General features: G+C 36.6%; 1 protein-coding gene across 1 annotated transcript in view; it reads right to left on the bottom strand.

Annotated features, from left to right (window-relative positions):
* Positions 1-3,114: 3,114 nt before the first annotated feature.
* The window catches only part of GLIPR1L2 (GLIPR1 like 2), a 30,609-nt gene continuing 18,360 nt past the window's right edge, over positions 3,115-15,363 (bottom strand). Inside the window, exons 4-6 of the mRNA XM_019835241.3 lie at positions 12,316-12,401; positions 4,399-4,425; positions 3,115-4,315 (exon numbers count right to left, since the gene is read on the bottom strand). Of these exons, the coding sequence (XP_019690800.2) occupies positions 3,942-4,315; positions 4,399-4,425; positions 12,316-12,401 (487 nt within the window). The 3' untranslated portion in view covers positions 3,115-3,941. The remainder of the gene's footprint in view (positions 4,316-4,398; positions 4,426-12,315; positions 12,402-15,363) is intronic.

The raw sequence follows: 15,363 nt of genomic DNA, 5'->3' as shown, positions 1-15,363 counted from the left end.
AGAGATGTTGTCTAATACTGCCCGTAATCTATTTCCCTCAGTCAGGTGGTACTTTGAATTTGAGTGGGCATGTGCTTTTGGCAATTCCTTCTGCTAGGGAAGGGAAAGAAAAGGCACTGTCCAATGTCCTCCACTCTACCCCAACCTACCAATGCTGGCCAACCTGATTTCTCAGCAACATTATGTTGAATTATGTAGAAAAAGTTCATGGCTATCTTAAATAATTGCATGTCCTACCCCTTCTACAGTCGCCAAGCCCTTATGACTCCGGTTTCTTTTCCATTCCCATTCTGTATGTTGTTCCTTGTGAACATTCTTTACTCATTCTTGCTCTTCCCTAGGCTCCCTTTGTGTAGTGTCTATTACCACCCTCCCTGTAACTCATTGCTATGGGAAGTTGAGGAACCAACAATCTTTACCTTTATCTGTTTTTTAAGGAATGACACACTTGATCCTGGACCAATTAAATGAAGGACTCAAGATGGGGCGCCTGGGTGGCTCAGTCGGTTGGGCGTCCAACTTCAGCTCAGGTCATGATCTCCCGGCTTGTGGGTTCGAGCCCCGCGTCAGGCTCTGTGCTGACAGCTCTGAGCCTGGAGCCTGCTTCAGATTCTGTGTCTCCCTCTCTCTCTGCCCCTCCCCCGCACATGCTCTGTCTCTCTCTGTCTCTCAAAAATAAATAAACATTAAAAAAAAATTTAAATGAAGGACTCAAGATAGCATTGGATCACTAATGTTATGTCAATGTTTATTGGTGGAGTGTAGTGAGTCTTTCACACTTTTTCAACCCTTAACTAAACCAACCCTTAACTAAACCAAGGGTAAGTATATACTACACATAATGTAGTATAGACATTTGCTGGCTATTGCCAAGGACATTTCAACAGTCTAAGTTTTACAATGTGTAATAGAATACATGGTACTTTAAGGAATGAACTGAATGCTCATTCACCACTCAAGACTATTTGGGCCAGAACATCCTGGTCAAAGTACATTCCTGAAACTCAGTGCCATGGAAATTGAATAAGAGTAATTTTCCCTGACACCCCTGGGATTCACGCTAATGATCCCTTATGTAGGGAGTCAACCTGTAACTTGTGTAATAAAGATAAAAGTAAATGTTCTAAGAACATAGGGTGTGTGGTTTTGAGAGAGCTGGAGATGATATCGAGAACCAAGACTTAGGAAATAAAACTTAAAAAGACTCTCTATTCCTTTGACCATATAATGCTATGAAGGATCTCTATGAAGGATTTGAGTTTTAGTGCCATTATTGTTCATGCTGTTTCAGAATAATGAACATTTTAATGAAAATAACTTTATAGTAAGAATATCCTACCCATGGAATCAGTTACAGAATCCGACTCAAAATAACCTAGGAAAACTTATTGGCTGAAAATAGGATATATTCTGGAAAAAAACCAATACATGTGAAAGGTGGGGATAAAACCAGGTATCAGGGACAACAGTCTTTCATTGCTTCTGTTTGTATCCATTCTTTCCTTCCATACAATCTGCTAAACAGCCTCAGAGATTTACATATTAAAACTTGATGGCGCTCCTAAGCGTCTGACTTTGGCTTAGGTCATGATCTCATGGCTTGTGGGTTTGAACCCTGCATCAGGTTCTATTTGACAGTTCAGAACCTGCTTCGGATTCTGTCTCCATCTCTCTCTGCCCCTCCCCTGCTCACACTCTGTCTGTCTCTCTCAAAAATAAATAAACATTTAAAAAAATAAAATGAATAAAAAAATAAAAACTTGAGCCACTAAGGACACTAAGAAGAACCTGTATTGAATGTCTGTCTGGATCCCCAAACCAAAAGCAATGGTTGTGCCCACCTGTGGTCAGTGGATCATTCCCAAACTAGGGAGACAGAATCATGATAACAAAATAACTATTCCCATGGTAACTTGTGGATACAAAAAGGTGATGGAAGAATGGTAGGAAAGAAACTGGGATAACAGTTTTTTAGAAAAATGAGAATTTAAGGAAATACAATAATGTATATATGCATTAATGTATATATGCATACAATAATGTATATATGGCAAAATTGCCTCCTGTTAAGAACCACTGGCATATAGCAATCATATTCCATGAAACTACCTGGAGAATATGTTGAAGATTAAAGTTAGATGAGTAGAAGTCAGATATCAGATACATAAGTTAGTCATAGTGGGAATTGAACATGGTATCATGAAGAATTTATACTTATAAATGCATCAGAATGTCCAGAAATTAATTTGTTCTCAGTCCTAGGTTGTTAACACTTTACAAATCCAAAGTCAGTCTTCTCATTGTAAAAATGGAAGCAATATCAACTCCACAGAGTGGTTTTGATTATTAAATAAGTATGTGAAAGCACTCTGGAAGCTATGAAATGGTATACAAATATCAGAGAATACTCATAAATAACAGTCCTGTAGAGAACCAGCCCTTTTCTGTACCTAAGTTTTTTGTATTTTTTTTTCCAGGAAGCTGACTTCATAGAAATTATATACATGTAGGGTTTTTTGGTGTAATTCTCATCTTGCCCCATTTAAGAATAGGCTTTTAATATAATAAAGTTAATAAACATTGAAATTTATACCATTTGATTGACAGTATGTTAGGCATTTTTATTCAGATCATTTATTAGTACTACACATGGTAAGTAGTTAATTTATATTATTAACTTATGGGGTGCCTGGGTGGCTCAATTGGTTAAGTGTCCAACTTCTGCTCAGGTTGTGATTTCATGGTTTATGAGTTTGAACCCCACTGCTTGGGATTCTCTCTCTTCCTCTCTCTCTCTCTCAAAATAAAAAAAAAATTAATTTATATTACTAATTTGTGAACTTTTTTTTCTTTTAATAAATACACTTTAATGTTTATTTATTTTTGAGAGAGAGACAGAACACGAGTGAGGGAAGGGCAGAGAGAGAGGGAGACACAGAATCTGAAGCAGGCTCCAGGCTCCATGCTGTCAGCACAGAGCCCGACGCAGGGATTGAACCCACAGACTGTGAGATCATGACCTGAGCCGAAGTCGGATGCTCAAACGACTGAGACACCCAGGTGCCGCACCAATTTGTGAACTTTTACTGTACATATTGAATAACTACAAGTATATAACTTTTTAAATTTTATTTTATTTTACCACATAAATTTGGAAGCAGCCAGGTTGCTCAATCACAAATAATTAAACTTTTGACAATTATTGGCCTTTGGTGGCAACAAATTATATAGCCTGGAAAGAATTACAACAAGGCTTTGATGAAATAGTAAGCATGAAATAGAAATAAAAATTTGTCTCCTAACAGCATGTACAACTATCACTTAAACTATTTCAAACACATACAGTACAAATATATACAATGATATTCAATGCCTTGATATTACATGCCTTGATCATATTGATCAATATCACCACCATCATCACCACTACCAAAAATAGCTATAATAGTAATGATGAAAACAACAAAACCAAAAGTTATTAAATGGTTATCTTGAGTTGGAACAATCCTAAGCATATTACATGTATAATCTTAATACTTGAGAAACTTATTAACCTATTTAAGAAATATTTAAAACACAGAGATAGAAACATATTTAGAAAATAGGAATTCCTTCCTTTATAAGGATAACACAGTAAAATCTTAAGACCAATTAGATTAGTCAAGTCTTTTTTAGTATCTCTATCATCACATCTTTATCTGTTCTCAGTGTCCCAGAGCTTGTTTTATAATATGTACTATAAAATATATGCTTTTTTATTTGTTTCTATGTTTTTCAAACTTAAATTGTTGAATAAGAATAAGAAAAATAAAACCTATTGTAATAGTGGTTTGTACATATCCTGTTTTGTTAAAGCTTAGTGTTTTATTTCTCCCCCACCTTTTTTTTTTTTTTTTTTTTTTTTTTGCTATTATACTTTTGTCCTATCATGGAGGTAAATCTTACCCTTCCCCTTCCTCGTCCTCCTCCTCCTCCCCTTCTTCTTCCTCCTCTTCCTCCTCCTCTTCCTTTTCTCTATCTTCCTCTTCCTTCACTTCCTCTTTCTCCTTTCCCTTGTCCTCTTCCTTCTTTTTCATCTTCTCTCCCTTTATCCCCTCTTCCTTTTCCTCTACCTTTTCTGGCTCTATTTCAACTACTTCGGGGGAAAATAGCATCTCTTTCTCCAATAATATATTTGGAAACCGAGACTGTATTATCAAAACAGTTATGACACATACTGAAAAACACAGTGTTCTCAGAAAGAAAATAAATAAGCACAGTGGGTCACACACAATTGGCCGGGGAACTTCCCATCTTGGATACCAAAATCGGTAATCTGTAAATAAAGAAGCAATTGAAAGCTGGATTTCCACATAAAGTAGTTAAACTGTCTAAGAAATAAAGGACAATGATACATACATATGGCTTGGTCACGATCTGCATTACCTAAAAAGAAAAAGAAAGCCCGTAAAGACTTACATAATATTCCTTCTTTCCCTAGAAATAAGATAATTTTTCTAAAAATAATGATATCATTCTCCTAGTTGTCAAGCATCATGCTGCCATCTTTGATGTGCCTCCTCCAACCGGTAGCCCATAATAAAATATAATGTATTCTCCATTAGTAAAAGTCAGCCTCGTCTGCTAGAGAGAACATAGAAGTATAGGAATGAGAACATGTGGATTCTATTACTAATTCTGTTTCTAAATCATTGTCCCCTTATACGAATCACTTCACTTCTGTCCTCTAAAAATTTTTCTGGCTTCAACATTCTAGGCTTCTATAATATCTCTTACTTGCATCTCTCTTTTTCCCCCCAGATCATTCCAAATTAATCATCTGAATCTACTCATTTTCCTCATTTAATTCTTATTTTCAGAAGCTTTCAGTTGCTCTTCCTTTCTTAGATAGGAAAGTTAATTCCATAGCCTGGCACTCATTGTTTTTGCTATCTTGCCCAATGCTATCATAATACTTTTCAGGAAATAAATTTCTTTTCCTCTGCTCACTGGGGCAGAGACAATAAGACAATCATTCCTGGATTCCATTAGGAAGGAGAGTGAGGATAAATGAGTTCTCACACAGACAGAACCCAATGGCAACCAAGAGGTTTTGTCTTGCAACTGACACTACCCTTACAAGAAAATTTAGAAATCACTCTTCAGACAACTTTAGAAATGAACTGACCTACTGGTTCTTTGAGGTTATTTTAGCCTTTTGTGCTTGGTCTTATTTTACTTCATAGTTTATGTAATGATTTCTATTTTAGAGCTCCTTTAAAAAAATCTTTTACCACACAGTCTATATTTTCTCTACTTCATTCCATATATGTGATCAGTTTGAGCAATGATGTAATTAGCATGTTTCTTATTTACACTTTCCTTCATTTGTCATCACTAATCTTCATTGATTACACTCTTACTTTTGTACTTGATTGAATATTTAAATACTATTGTTTCATTTATCAGCTTTAAATAATATCTTTTGGCCCCTGGCTATAAAAGATGAAGAAATTAAGCACATTTTTCTACCTTCTCTTCTTCTCCCAAATTTTATTAATTATATCATTTGTATATTGACAAATTTATTATATTTACTTTTTAAAATAATTACAGACTTCAGATTAGTTTTAATCTTTGTCTATCAATTAAGATTCAATGTTTATGGATAGTTCTTTCAATGCAGCTTTTCTGTTTCCACTCATCTTTCTGGTGAAAGCCATCCTCTAGGGGTTTATTGAGAAAGTTCTCTTGAAGAACTATGTACCACAAGTTTCGTCATGTTCCCACAACATTTGTCTGTCTCCTTGTACTTGAATAATAGGCTTGCCTAAATTTATGTACAGCATTAAGGGCAATATAGATATAGTCATTATTCCACTATCTTTTAGCATTGACTGTTCTTGTAGAAAAGTTTGACTTCAGCCAAATTACCCCCTCCCCCATGAAGGATTGTTAATTGCCAAAGCAGCATTCTACCACACTGGCGGAAAGTCAACACTGAAATCAGGCACTAACTACCTTTCTGTGAGTCCCTTTCTCTGTATAGCTTCAGGTTAGAGTTTGCCAATGACAGGAATGCAAGTGAAATTTGGAAGATTTAAGAGAAGTGGAGACCATTATTCTCCCGAGGTGGTTGTTACCCAGATACCTGAACAGATGTGAGATTCACAGTGGCTTCTTGGTAGGATGGGAAAAATGCTTTGCTGCCAAACACTGAGACCATTTAGTGGGAGCTTTCTCAAAGATTCTCAAATTTTCTGGTAAGCTTTTGAGAACCACCTGTTTTGGTGCTTCAGGCTAAGGAGGTCTTCAGTGTCTGCTTCCCTGACCTTTTAAGTACAGTTTCTCTGCCTTTTCATGGCAACTTCTGTGATCTGTGCTCTTCCAGTTTCCACCATTCATGAAAGCTCTCTATTCTATGTTAACGCTATACTGTCTGAATATTTCAAGTGGTTGTTTTCCTGATTCAACCCAGGCTATTAAACTCTAATGAACTATTTTATATTTTGGTTTGGATACTTAAAGGAGTCTTTCTTTTCCTCTAATTCACTAGGCAGTGTCTAAATGGAGATTATTTGGCATCATTTTTTCCTGGCACATAGTATGCATTTTCTTTCTTTTTATCTATACAATGTTGTTTTTATTTTATTTACTTATTTTAAATTGAGGTATACTTGACCTATAACATTATGTTAGTTTCAGGTATACAACATAATGATTTAATATTTGTATTTACTGTGAAATGATCACCACAATAAATCTAGTGAACACCTGCCATCGTATGTAGTTACAAATGTTTTTTTCTTGTGATGAGAAATTTTAAGTTCTACTCTCTTAGCAACTTTCAAATATGCAATACCTTATTATTAAGTGTAGTCACTATGCTCTACATTACATTCTCATGACTTATTTATTTTATAAGTAGAAGTGGAAGTTTGTACCTTTGACCTCTTTACCCATTTTGCCCACCACTAACTTCCACCTCTGGCAACCAGCCAATCTGTTCTTTATATCTATAAGCTTGGTTTTTTGTGTTTGCTTGGGTTTTTGTTTGTTTGTTTGTTTTATATGTAAGTAAGATCATAATGGTATCTTTCTTTTTCTGACATTTCACTTAGCATAAGGGTCATCCATGTTGTCACCAATGGCAAATATTTTCATTCTTTTATATGGCTGAATAGTGTTTCAGTGTGTGTGTGTGTGTGTGTGTGTGTGTGTGTGTGTGTATAACATGTTCTTTACCCATTCATCCATCAATGGACACAAGATATGAGTTTCATATCTTGGCTATTGTAAATGCTGCTGAAATGAACATGTGGATGCATATATATATTTTATGAGTTAGTGTTTACATTTTCTTCAAATAAATACCCAGAAGTAGAATTACTGCTTTAAATCCAGAATTACTGGATCATGTGGTCTATTATCAAGTTTTTGAGGAACCTCCCCTTGTTTTCCATAATAGCTGCACCAGTTTACATTCGATAGTAGGTATTTCAATGTTTAGATTCAAGAACTTTTATTTCTGAAATTTTTATTATTTCTTTAAATATTTGTATCTATCTATAGCTTTATTTTCTGTTCTATTATTTTTGTTCTGTTCTTCGGGGCCTCCAATTATTCACATGTTGAATCTGATTTATCAGTGCCTATTTATAATTTTCTCTTTATAAATTTTTTAACATTTATTTATTTTTGATAGACAGAGAGAGACAGAGCACAAGTGGGGGAGGAGAAGAGAGAGAGAGGGAGACACAGCATCCAAAGCAGGCTCCAGTGTCTGAGCTGTCAGCACAGAGACTGATGCGGGGCTTGCACCCACAAACTGTGAGATCATGACCTGAGCCGAAGTCAATGCTTAACCGACTGAGCCACCCAGGCACCCCTATAATTTTCTCTTTAACTTTTAAAGACCTCCATATCCCTGACTGTGTTTTTCAGCATTTTTGATTCCACGTGCTGTTTTCAATTTGACTTTCAGTTCTTCATTAGTATATTTGAGATGTACTAAAAATACTTTTGTTTACCTGAAACCCAAATTTAACTTGGCATCCTGTATTTAATCTGGCAACCTTCAGGCTGATCCTCCACTTGGACCCCCTCCTACCCTGCTCAGACACTGAAGCCCAGACTTAACAATCTCCCATACTGTCAATTCAATAAGCACACTTTAATAAAAGGTTACACTGGGGTATCTTCTTCTTTTTGTCCCTCTTCCACTGTTTCCCCCATTCTCTTCCAATATTTCTCACTTTCCCCCCAGGATCTTATTCTTGGCATAATACTGTTCTTTCTCTATGTGTTGTACCTGGGTGAGTTCTTCCGTTTTTATATTTTTAGTGTTGTCTATATGCTAATGATTCTGAAATAGAGCCCTGTTCTGTACCCTAAACTTACTAGTCTTATCTACTCAGATGTTAAACAGGTATTTAAAGCTAATGATGATCAAAACCCATTATCTATTTTCCATAGCTTCCTCTCTTCATATAATTCATATCTCAATTCCACCAAACCTGATAGTTATATTTGACTCTCTTTTTTTTCTCATCACTATATCAAATTAGTCTCCAAGACTGGCTAGTTTTGCCCCATAAATATTAATCAAATTTGTCTCATTATCTCTACTTCTCTCATAAATACTCAAATAGGAACCTCACCTCGCCCCTGGACTGTAACAAAAAACTTCAAATTGATTTGCTTTCCTTAGATTTTGCATTAAAAATATTTTTTAATTTAAAAGAATCCCTCACTTAGAAAAAAGTTGCAATACAGTACAAATAACTTTTATTTTGAACCATCTTAATGCAAGTTGCCAATATGATACCTTATCATCTTGGAATACTTAGTATTTCCTACAAACAAGGATATTCTTCTACATAACAATAACACAACCAACAAAATCAGAAAATTAACATTGTTACATTACTACATTCTAATATTTGGACCTCATTCAATTTTTTACTAGCTGTGCTAATACTGTCCTTTGTAACAAAAGATCATGTTCAAAATATTATTGCATTTAGTTTTCATGTCTTTATTTTCTTTCGTCTAGGACAGTGCTCCACTTTTTATTTGACATTCATGATCTTGACATTGTTTGAAGATAGCATGCTAGTTATTTTGCAGACAAATTCTCAACAAATCTGAAGTTTGGATTTATTTGATGCTTCTCTGTGATTGGACTTGGTTGTGCATCTTTGGCAGGAGTACCCCAGTAGTGATGCTGTGTTTTTCTCCTTGCATCCTCTCAGGTGGTGCAGGTTTGTTTGTTTGTTTGTTTTTGTTTTTAATTTTTCCCATTGCTGATGATGTTCACATTGGTCACTTTACTAGGGTGGTGTCTGCCAAACTGCTCTGTTGTAAAATTATTTTCCCATTAGTAATTAAGTACTTCTATGGGGAGTTACTTTGGAACTATTAATACATTGTTCCTCATCGAACTTCTAATTTATTCGTTTATTAATTTATATTAGTATGAATCATAGTTTCCTGTTGTATCCCATGAGTTCTAATCAATTACTATTACTACTTCAGTACTCTAATCATCCCAGATTTGACCACAGAGAGCCCTTTAAAGTGGATTCTGTGTCCTTGTGTGTCTGTTTTCCTATATGTCCCTGTCACTCTTTGAGCACTTACTTCTTTGTTTATGAGTATAAAAAGATGGTCTGGGTTTATCTTATATTTTCCCTGCCCCAGCCTTGGAACCTTTCTCCAGTGAGCCCTGGTTTTTTTTAGTGAAGGCCTGAATTTGGAAACCAAGATCTGGGTGCTAGCTGTTCTCATTCCTTTGTGGGTGGGAAGCCGTTGCTCCAAAGCTATCCCAGAGCTAGGGAATATATGCATGTAGGTACATACATATACAAATATTTACAACTATGATTATTTATATTTATTGAAATCCTTAAGTTCAAATACCTCTAGTTCCAAGTCATCACAAGACTCATGCTTGTTTTCTTCCTCTACATATTTATACTCCATCCTCTGGCAGTGAGAAAACTGGTGCCCATTATCCTTAACCTATTTGTATATTTGATCAATCCCCTCAGTATATCTCCAGTCCTCGTTATTCCTTCTCCCCTCTCTTCTACATGGGTGGCCTCCTCACCCTGCTTGCACTCTTACACTCTACACCAGGCTGGTAGAGTTGCCACATTTAGCAAATATAAATATAGGATGTTGCCATTTGCAATGTCATGAATGGAGTTCCAGAGTATTATGTTAAGTGAAATAAGTCAGTCAGAGAAAGAAAAATACCATATGACTTCTCTCATATGTGGAATTTAAGAAACAAAACAAATGAGCAAAGGGGAAAAAAGAGAGAGGCAAAGCAAGAAACAGACACTTAATTATAGAAAACAAATTGATGGCTACCAGAAGGGAGGTGGATGAGGGGATGAAATAGGTGATGGGGATTAAGGAGGGCACTTTGGTGAGCACTGGGGGTTGTATGGAAGCGTGGGATCACTATATTGTACACCTGAAACTAATATTACACTGTTAACTAACTGAAATTAAATTTTTTTTTGTTGTTGTTTATTTATTTCTGAGAGACAGAGTGAGATAAAGCACGAGCAGAGGAGGGGCAGAGAGACAGGGAGACACAGAATCTGATGCAGGTTCCAGGCTCTGACTGTCAGCACAGAGCCTGATGTGGGGCTTGAACTCACTGAGCTGAAGTTGGATGCTTGACCAACTGAGCCACCCAGGTGCCCCTAACTGAAATTTAAATAAAAATTTTGAAAAATATGTAGGATGCCTAGTTGAATTCAAATTGCAGAAAATAACAAAGAAATTTTTGGGTAAGTATATCCCATGCAGTATTTGGAAGATACATATACTAAAAATATTTTTTTTTGTTTACACTGAATTTCAAATTTAACTGGGCATCCTGTATTTAATTTGGCAACTTATAGGCTGATCCTCCACTTGGGTCCCCTCCTACCTGGCTCAGACTGCGAAACCCAGCTTTGGGCTTTTCCAGTGTGTAGATTCCCTCCTTACTCTACTAGAGTTCTGACCCCTCCCATGCAGGCCACCTCACCTACATTAAAGCTTTCCTCACCTAGTTTGGACTCTGACACCTCATGTAAAATTGTCCCTAAACATGGCTGCCCCCTTACCTGTGTAGGTTTTAATACCTCTTTGTCAGGGCACTCCTATATGTGAACCCTTTCCTCATTCTGCTTGGGCTCCAACAACCAGTGCCAAAACACCTCTCTGTGGATGCAGTCTTTACCTGCTCAGTCTCTGATACTCTATGCCAGGCTTCTTACTCCCAGCCCATGATGATGCTCTCTTCCACATACTTGGGCTCAGATACCACATACTGAGCTGTCTGGGTATGGGGAACCCTTCATCCTGTTGTCTCTGAAAACTCAAGCCTGACCTCATGCATGGATGGCTCACTTTCTCCAAAGGGGCTCTAACTTTCTATTCAAGGCCATACCCCTATGCAGACACTGTCCTAACCCTGCGTAGGCTGTTTTCTCATATCCACTGCACTGTGTATGAATCCCTTGTCATTCTGCTTAGGCTCTAATATGTCACATCTTGTGACCCTCTGTGTGGATGCCTCCCTTGTTCTGACCTACCTAATGGTGTTAGAATTGAATTTTTTAGAAGGAGAAAGAAAAGGGGAAGAGGAAGAGCAAGATTTTGCATCTTGATTCAAGTGAAATAAGGGCAAAAATGTTAGGGTGGATTCATCTCAGCTGTGGCATTATGATGAAATTGTCCATTAGTTTCTTTATCACAAAATCACAATGTGTCCCTTAGTGTCTGAATTTATCCCTTAGTACATTCTTCTAAGCACCATATATTCCAGGGATAGTTATACTTTATATGCTCTCATGTTTGGAAAAATTGAATGAAAAATTTAACCAAACGTATTTTCTACTTTCATCTTTTGAATATTTGGGGGGGGGGTGGCTAAAATAAAAGGCTGTTAAACTACTTTACTTCTTTTCTTTCTATAAATATTTTAGAATATCCTATCCTTTAGAGCAGTCATTTTCAAACAGGCTACTATTTCAGGAATTAGCTGGGAAGTGTTTTCAGGGGGAAATTGTTTGTTCTCATTCTTCCTTTCAGACATTGTGGTATGTCTCCAAGGGCAAAAACAGGGGTAAGAGAGGGCAGAAATAGCTGTGAAGTCTAGAAAAATCTAAAGATGAACCTATTTCAACCCTCTTTTAATAATATAATAACACCCCTCTGGTCAAAAGAACAATATTAATGTGACAATGAAAAACTAGTGTTCAACACTTCATTTTTCTTATCATAGAATGTGTTATGGATTTTTTATGTTTAAGTTATTTTTTTTTATCTTACTGCATAGAAAATCTGTGCATCTGTCATATCTGCTACATTGAGAACAAACTATTCCTGGTGTATAAGGCCTTCTCGACAGAGATCCTCTAGAAAAAAGCAGAAAACATTTAGTTAAAAAAAGTCTCAAATCTCATCATTTAAATAGCATGGTTACCAATTTTTAGTTAGGTTATAAAAGTGATTTAACTAAGAAAATGGACTCTAGAAAGTACTGAAACTGGAAATTTCAGTAATCTTCTCCTTTTTTCCCCTAAGAAAATTGTCTCTGAATTCCCTTGTCCTTGAAACAAAGTAGTATAATTTAAATGAATTAGTTTTAATGTTGCTTTCATTTTAGTTTGTAGCAAAATTTTCCTTTCAAAATGATGTTATAGAATGTTTTATAATTAATTGCTTTCTGCTTGGCACAAATGTATTAAAAGTTCTATAGAAATGATATATTAAATTTCTGATGAGTTTGCAAAATTCTGAAATGCCTATTGTCCCAAAGACCCAGCTGCTTGGCTTACTTAGAGGTCTGCTTTAAAAATACATAAATATAGGGAGCCGTGGTAGCTCAATCGGTTAAGCATCCAACTTCAGCTCAGGTCATGATCTCATGGTTTGTGAGTTAGAGTTCCGCATCAGGTGAGCTCCAGCCCTGCTTTGGGTGAACAGGAGCCCTGCTTCAGGTGAGTCCTACTTCACTCTCTCTTTCTTCCTCTCTCTCTCTGCCCTCGCTCACTTGCTTTCTCTCTTTCTCTCAATTAAAAAAAATGTAAATATATAAACAAGCAAATAAATTAAAGTGGATTAAAAAAATTTGGTTTAATCCATTGTAAGGAACGGGGGAAGAAGTGAGGAATTATTACATCAATTTCCTAGAGCTAGGTAAAAAAAGAGGCTCCAAAGTAGATACAAATTGGGAAGCTTATATGAAGGATTTAGGTTAAGAAAGAAGAAAGATAGGCAGGGAAATGATATTTTTTAGTGACCAGAGGGTCATTAATCCTGGTTATTTAAACAGGATTTTAAATTCTGTGTGTAGTTGGAAACTATAAAAACAAATGTTAGGCACATATGCCCCTGGTTTGGTCACTCTGGGCCGTCTGGAAGAAGGGTGAAACCTAAGAAACACATATTCAAAAACTGGAATATCAAATTTCTGAGTCATATCTTATCAGAAGTTTTTGGTGATACCCAATAAAGTATACGATACCCATGAATGGCAAGCTTTCTAGTCCATCAAAGACATCCAGAGGTTTATAGTTATTTGCAGATCAGGTATCACTTCTCTAATGTCACTGTTCCACTATAAAACCATTTCAAGGAAGAGATGCATTTTGTTTGATCCTAGCAGAACACTAGCCTTTCAAAAATTCAAGAATTGATCTACTCACCTTTACCGACACCCTAGCCTACATTTCTTGCCCTAATCTCTTATCACTGAAATAGATGCCTCTAATACAAAAGCAGCACTTTTCCTGTCCTTAGACACAGGGACGGAGAACCCCTGCCCTTAAACCTATACAAAATGCTACTCACTACAAAGACTGCCTTTAAAATCTGCAGCATAGGCCAATCACCCCATGATCATGTCTGATGACTGTAGCCTAGAATAACTTTGGAAAGGCAAATAAATAAATGAAATATATATAAATAAATGTATCAATCAATCAAAATAAATAAATTTACATCATGCTAGAATACAATGGGCCCTCTTTTTTCAAAGATTTGAATTTCATATCACTATTTATATTATATGGCCGGAAATGCCAGACTAATACTCTCCCATGCCAATCTTCCTCTTGTTCTGAGTTTTGAGAAGTCTAGCCTAAATCAAGTCTGAATCTATACAATTCCACAACTGCAATTGGAATTATTGGGCTGGATTAGGAGAAAACAACAGGTAAGTACCTATAACCAGCAATGTCCATTGAAACTTCACAGCTGTGCAAGCAGTACCTGAAGAAGCAGTCAAATTTCTCTATTTTTAGGTATTTGCTTTCTCTAAGTCAAGACTGAACAGCCCTCTGGGACATTTTTCAGACTGATATCTGACCATACCTTCATCTATAGGACCTGTGTCCAGGACTTAGATAAGGACATGTTGCCTGGGTGGCCCAATGAGTAACTATACGCATGTCCAATCCTAAGTCCATTAGAAGACCATTATTCAAATTTTATTTTATTAATTTCATTTTATCTTTTAAAATCTTTATTTACTTATTTGAGAGAGAGAGCACGAACAGGAGAGGAACAGAGAGAGATGGACACACAGAATCTGAAGCAGGCTCCAGGCTCTGAGCTCTCAGCACAGAGCCTGATGCTGGGCTCGAACTCGCAACTGTGAGTTCATGACCTGAGCCAAAGTCAGACGCTTAACCAATTGAGCCACCCAGGCACCCCTCAAATTTTATAATGGATCTATATTGTTTCAAAATCAACGCAATTCTGGTGGTGACTGAAACTTTCAGGTGACTCAGCTTAATTATCTAACTCTTTATTTTTTATTTTTTTAAATGTTTATTTATTTTTGAGAGAGAGAGAGAGAGAAACAAAGACAGAGAGTGAGCAAGGGAGGGACAGAGAGGGAGATACAGAATCCAAAGCAGGCTCCAGGCTCTGAGCTGTCAGCAGAGAGCCCAATATAGGGCTTGAACTCATAGACCCCAAGACCATGACCTGAGCCAAAGTTGGACGCTTAACTGACTGAGCCATCCAGGTGCCCCTTAAGTGTACAACTCTTGATTTCAGCTCAGGTCATGATCTCACAGTTCATGGGATCGAGCGCTGCATTGGACTCTGCACTAACAGTGTGGAGCCTGTTTAGGATTCTTTCTCTCCCTCTCTCTCTGCCCCTCCCCCACTTGCATGCACAGTCTCTCTCTTTCAAAATACATATAGAAACTTAAAAAAGAAAGAAACTTTTATTGCCTTCACTAGTCCTATATCTGCCACCACTTTGTTTATGAAGGAAGTAATCCAGCTCCATGGATTGACAATTTAGCAATTACAATTTGTAGGCAAATTTTTCTCTTCCAAGTTTTCCATGTACAAAACTCATCT

Source organism: Felis catus, chromosome B4, assembly GCF_018350175.1.
Source record: "Felis catus isolate Fca126 chromosome B4, F.catus_Fca126_mat1.0, whole genome shotgun sequence".
NCBI classification, from domain to species: Eukaryota; Metazoa; Chordata; class Mammalia; order Carnivora; family Felidae; genus Felis; species Felis catus.
This window is presented reverse-complemented; position numbering and strand designations above follow the sequence as displayed.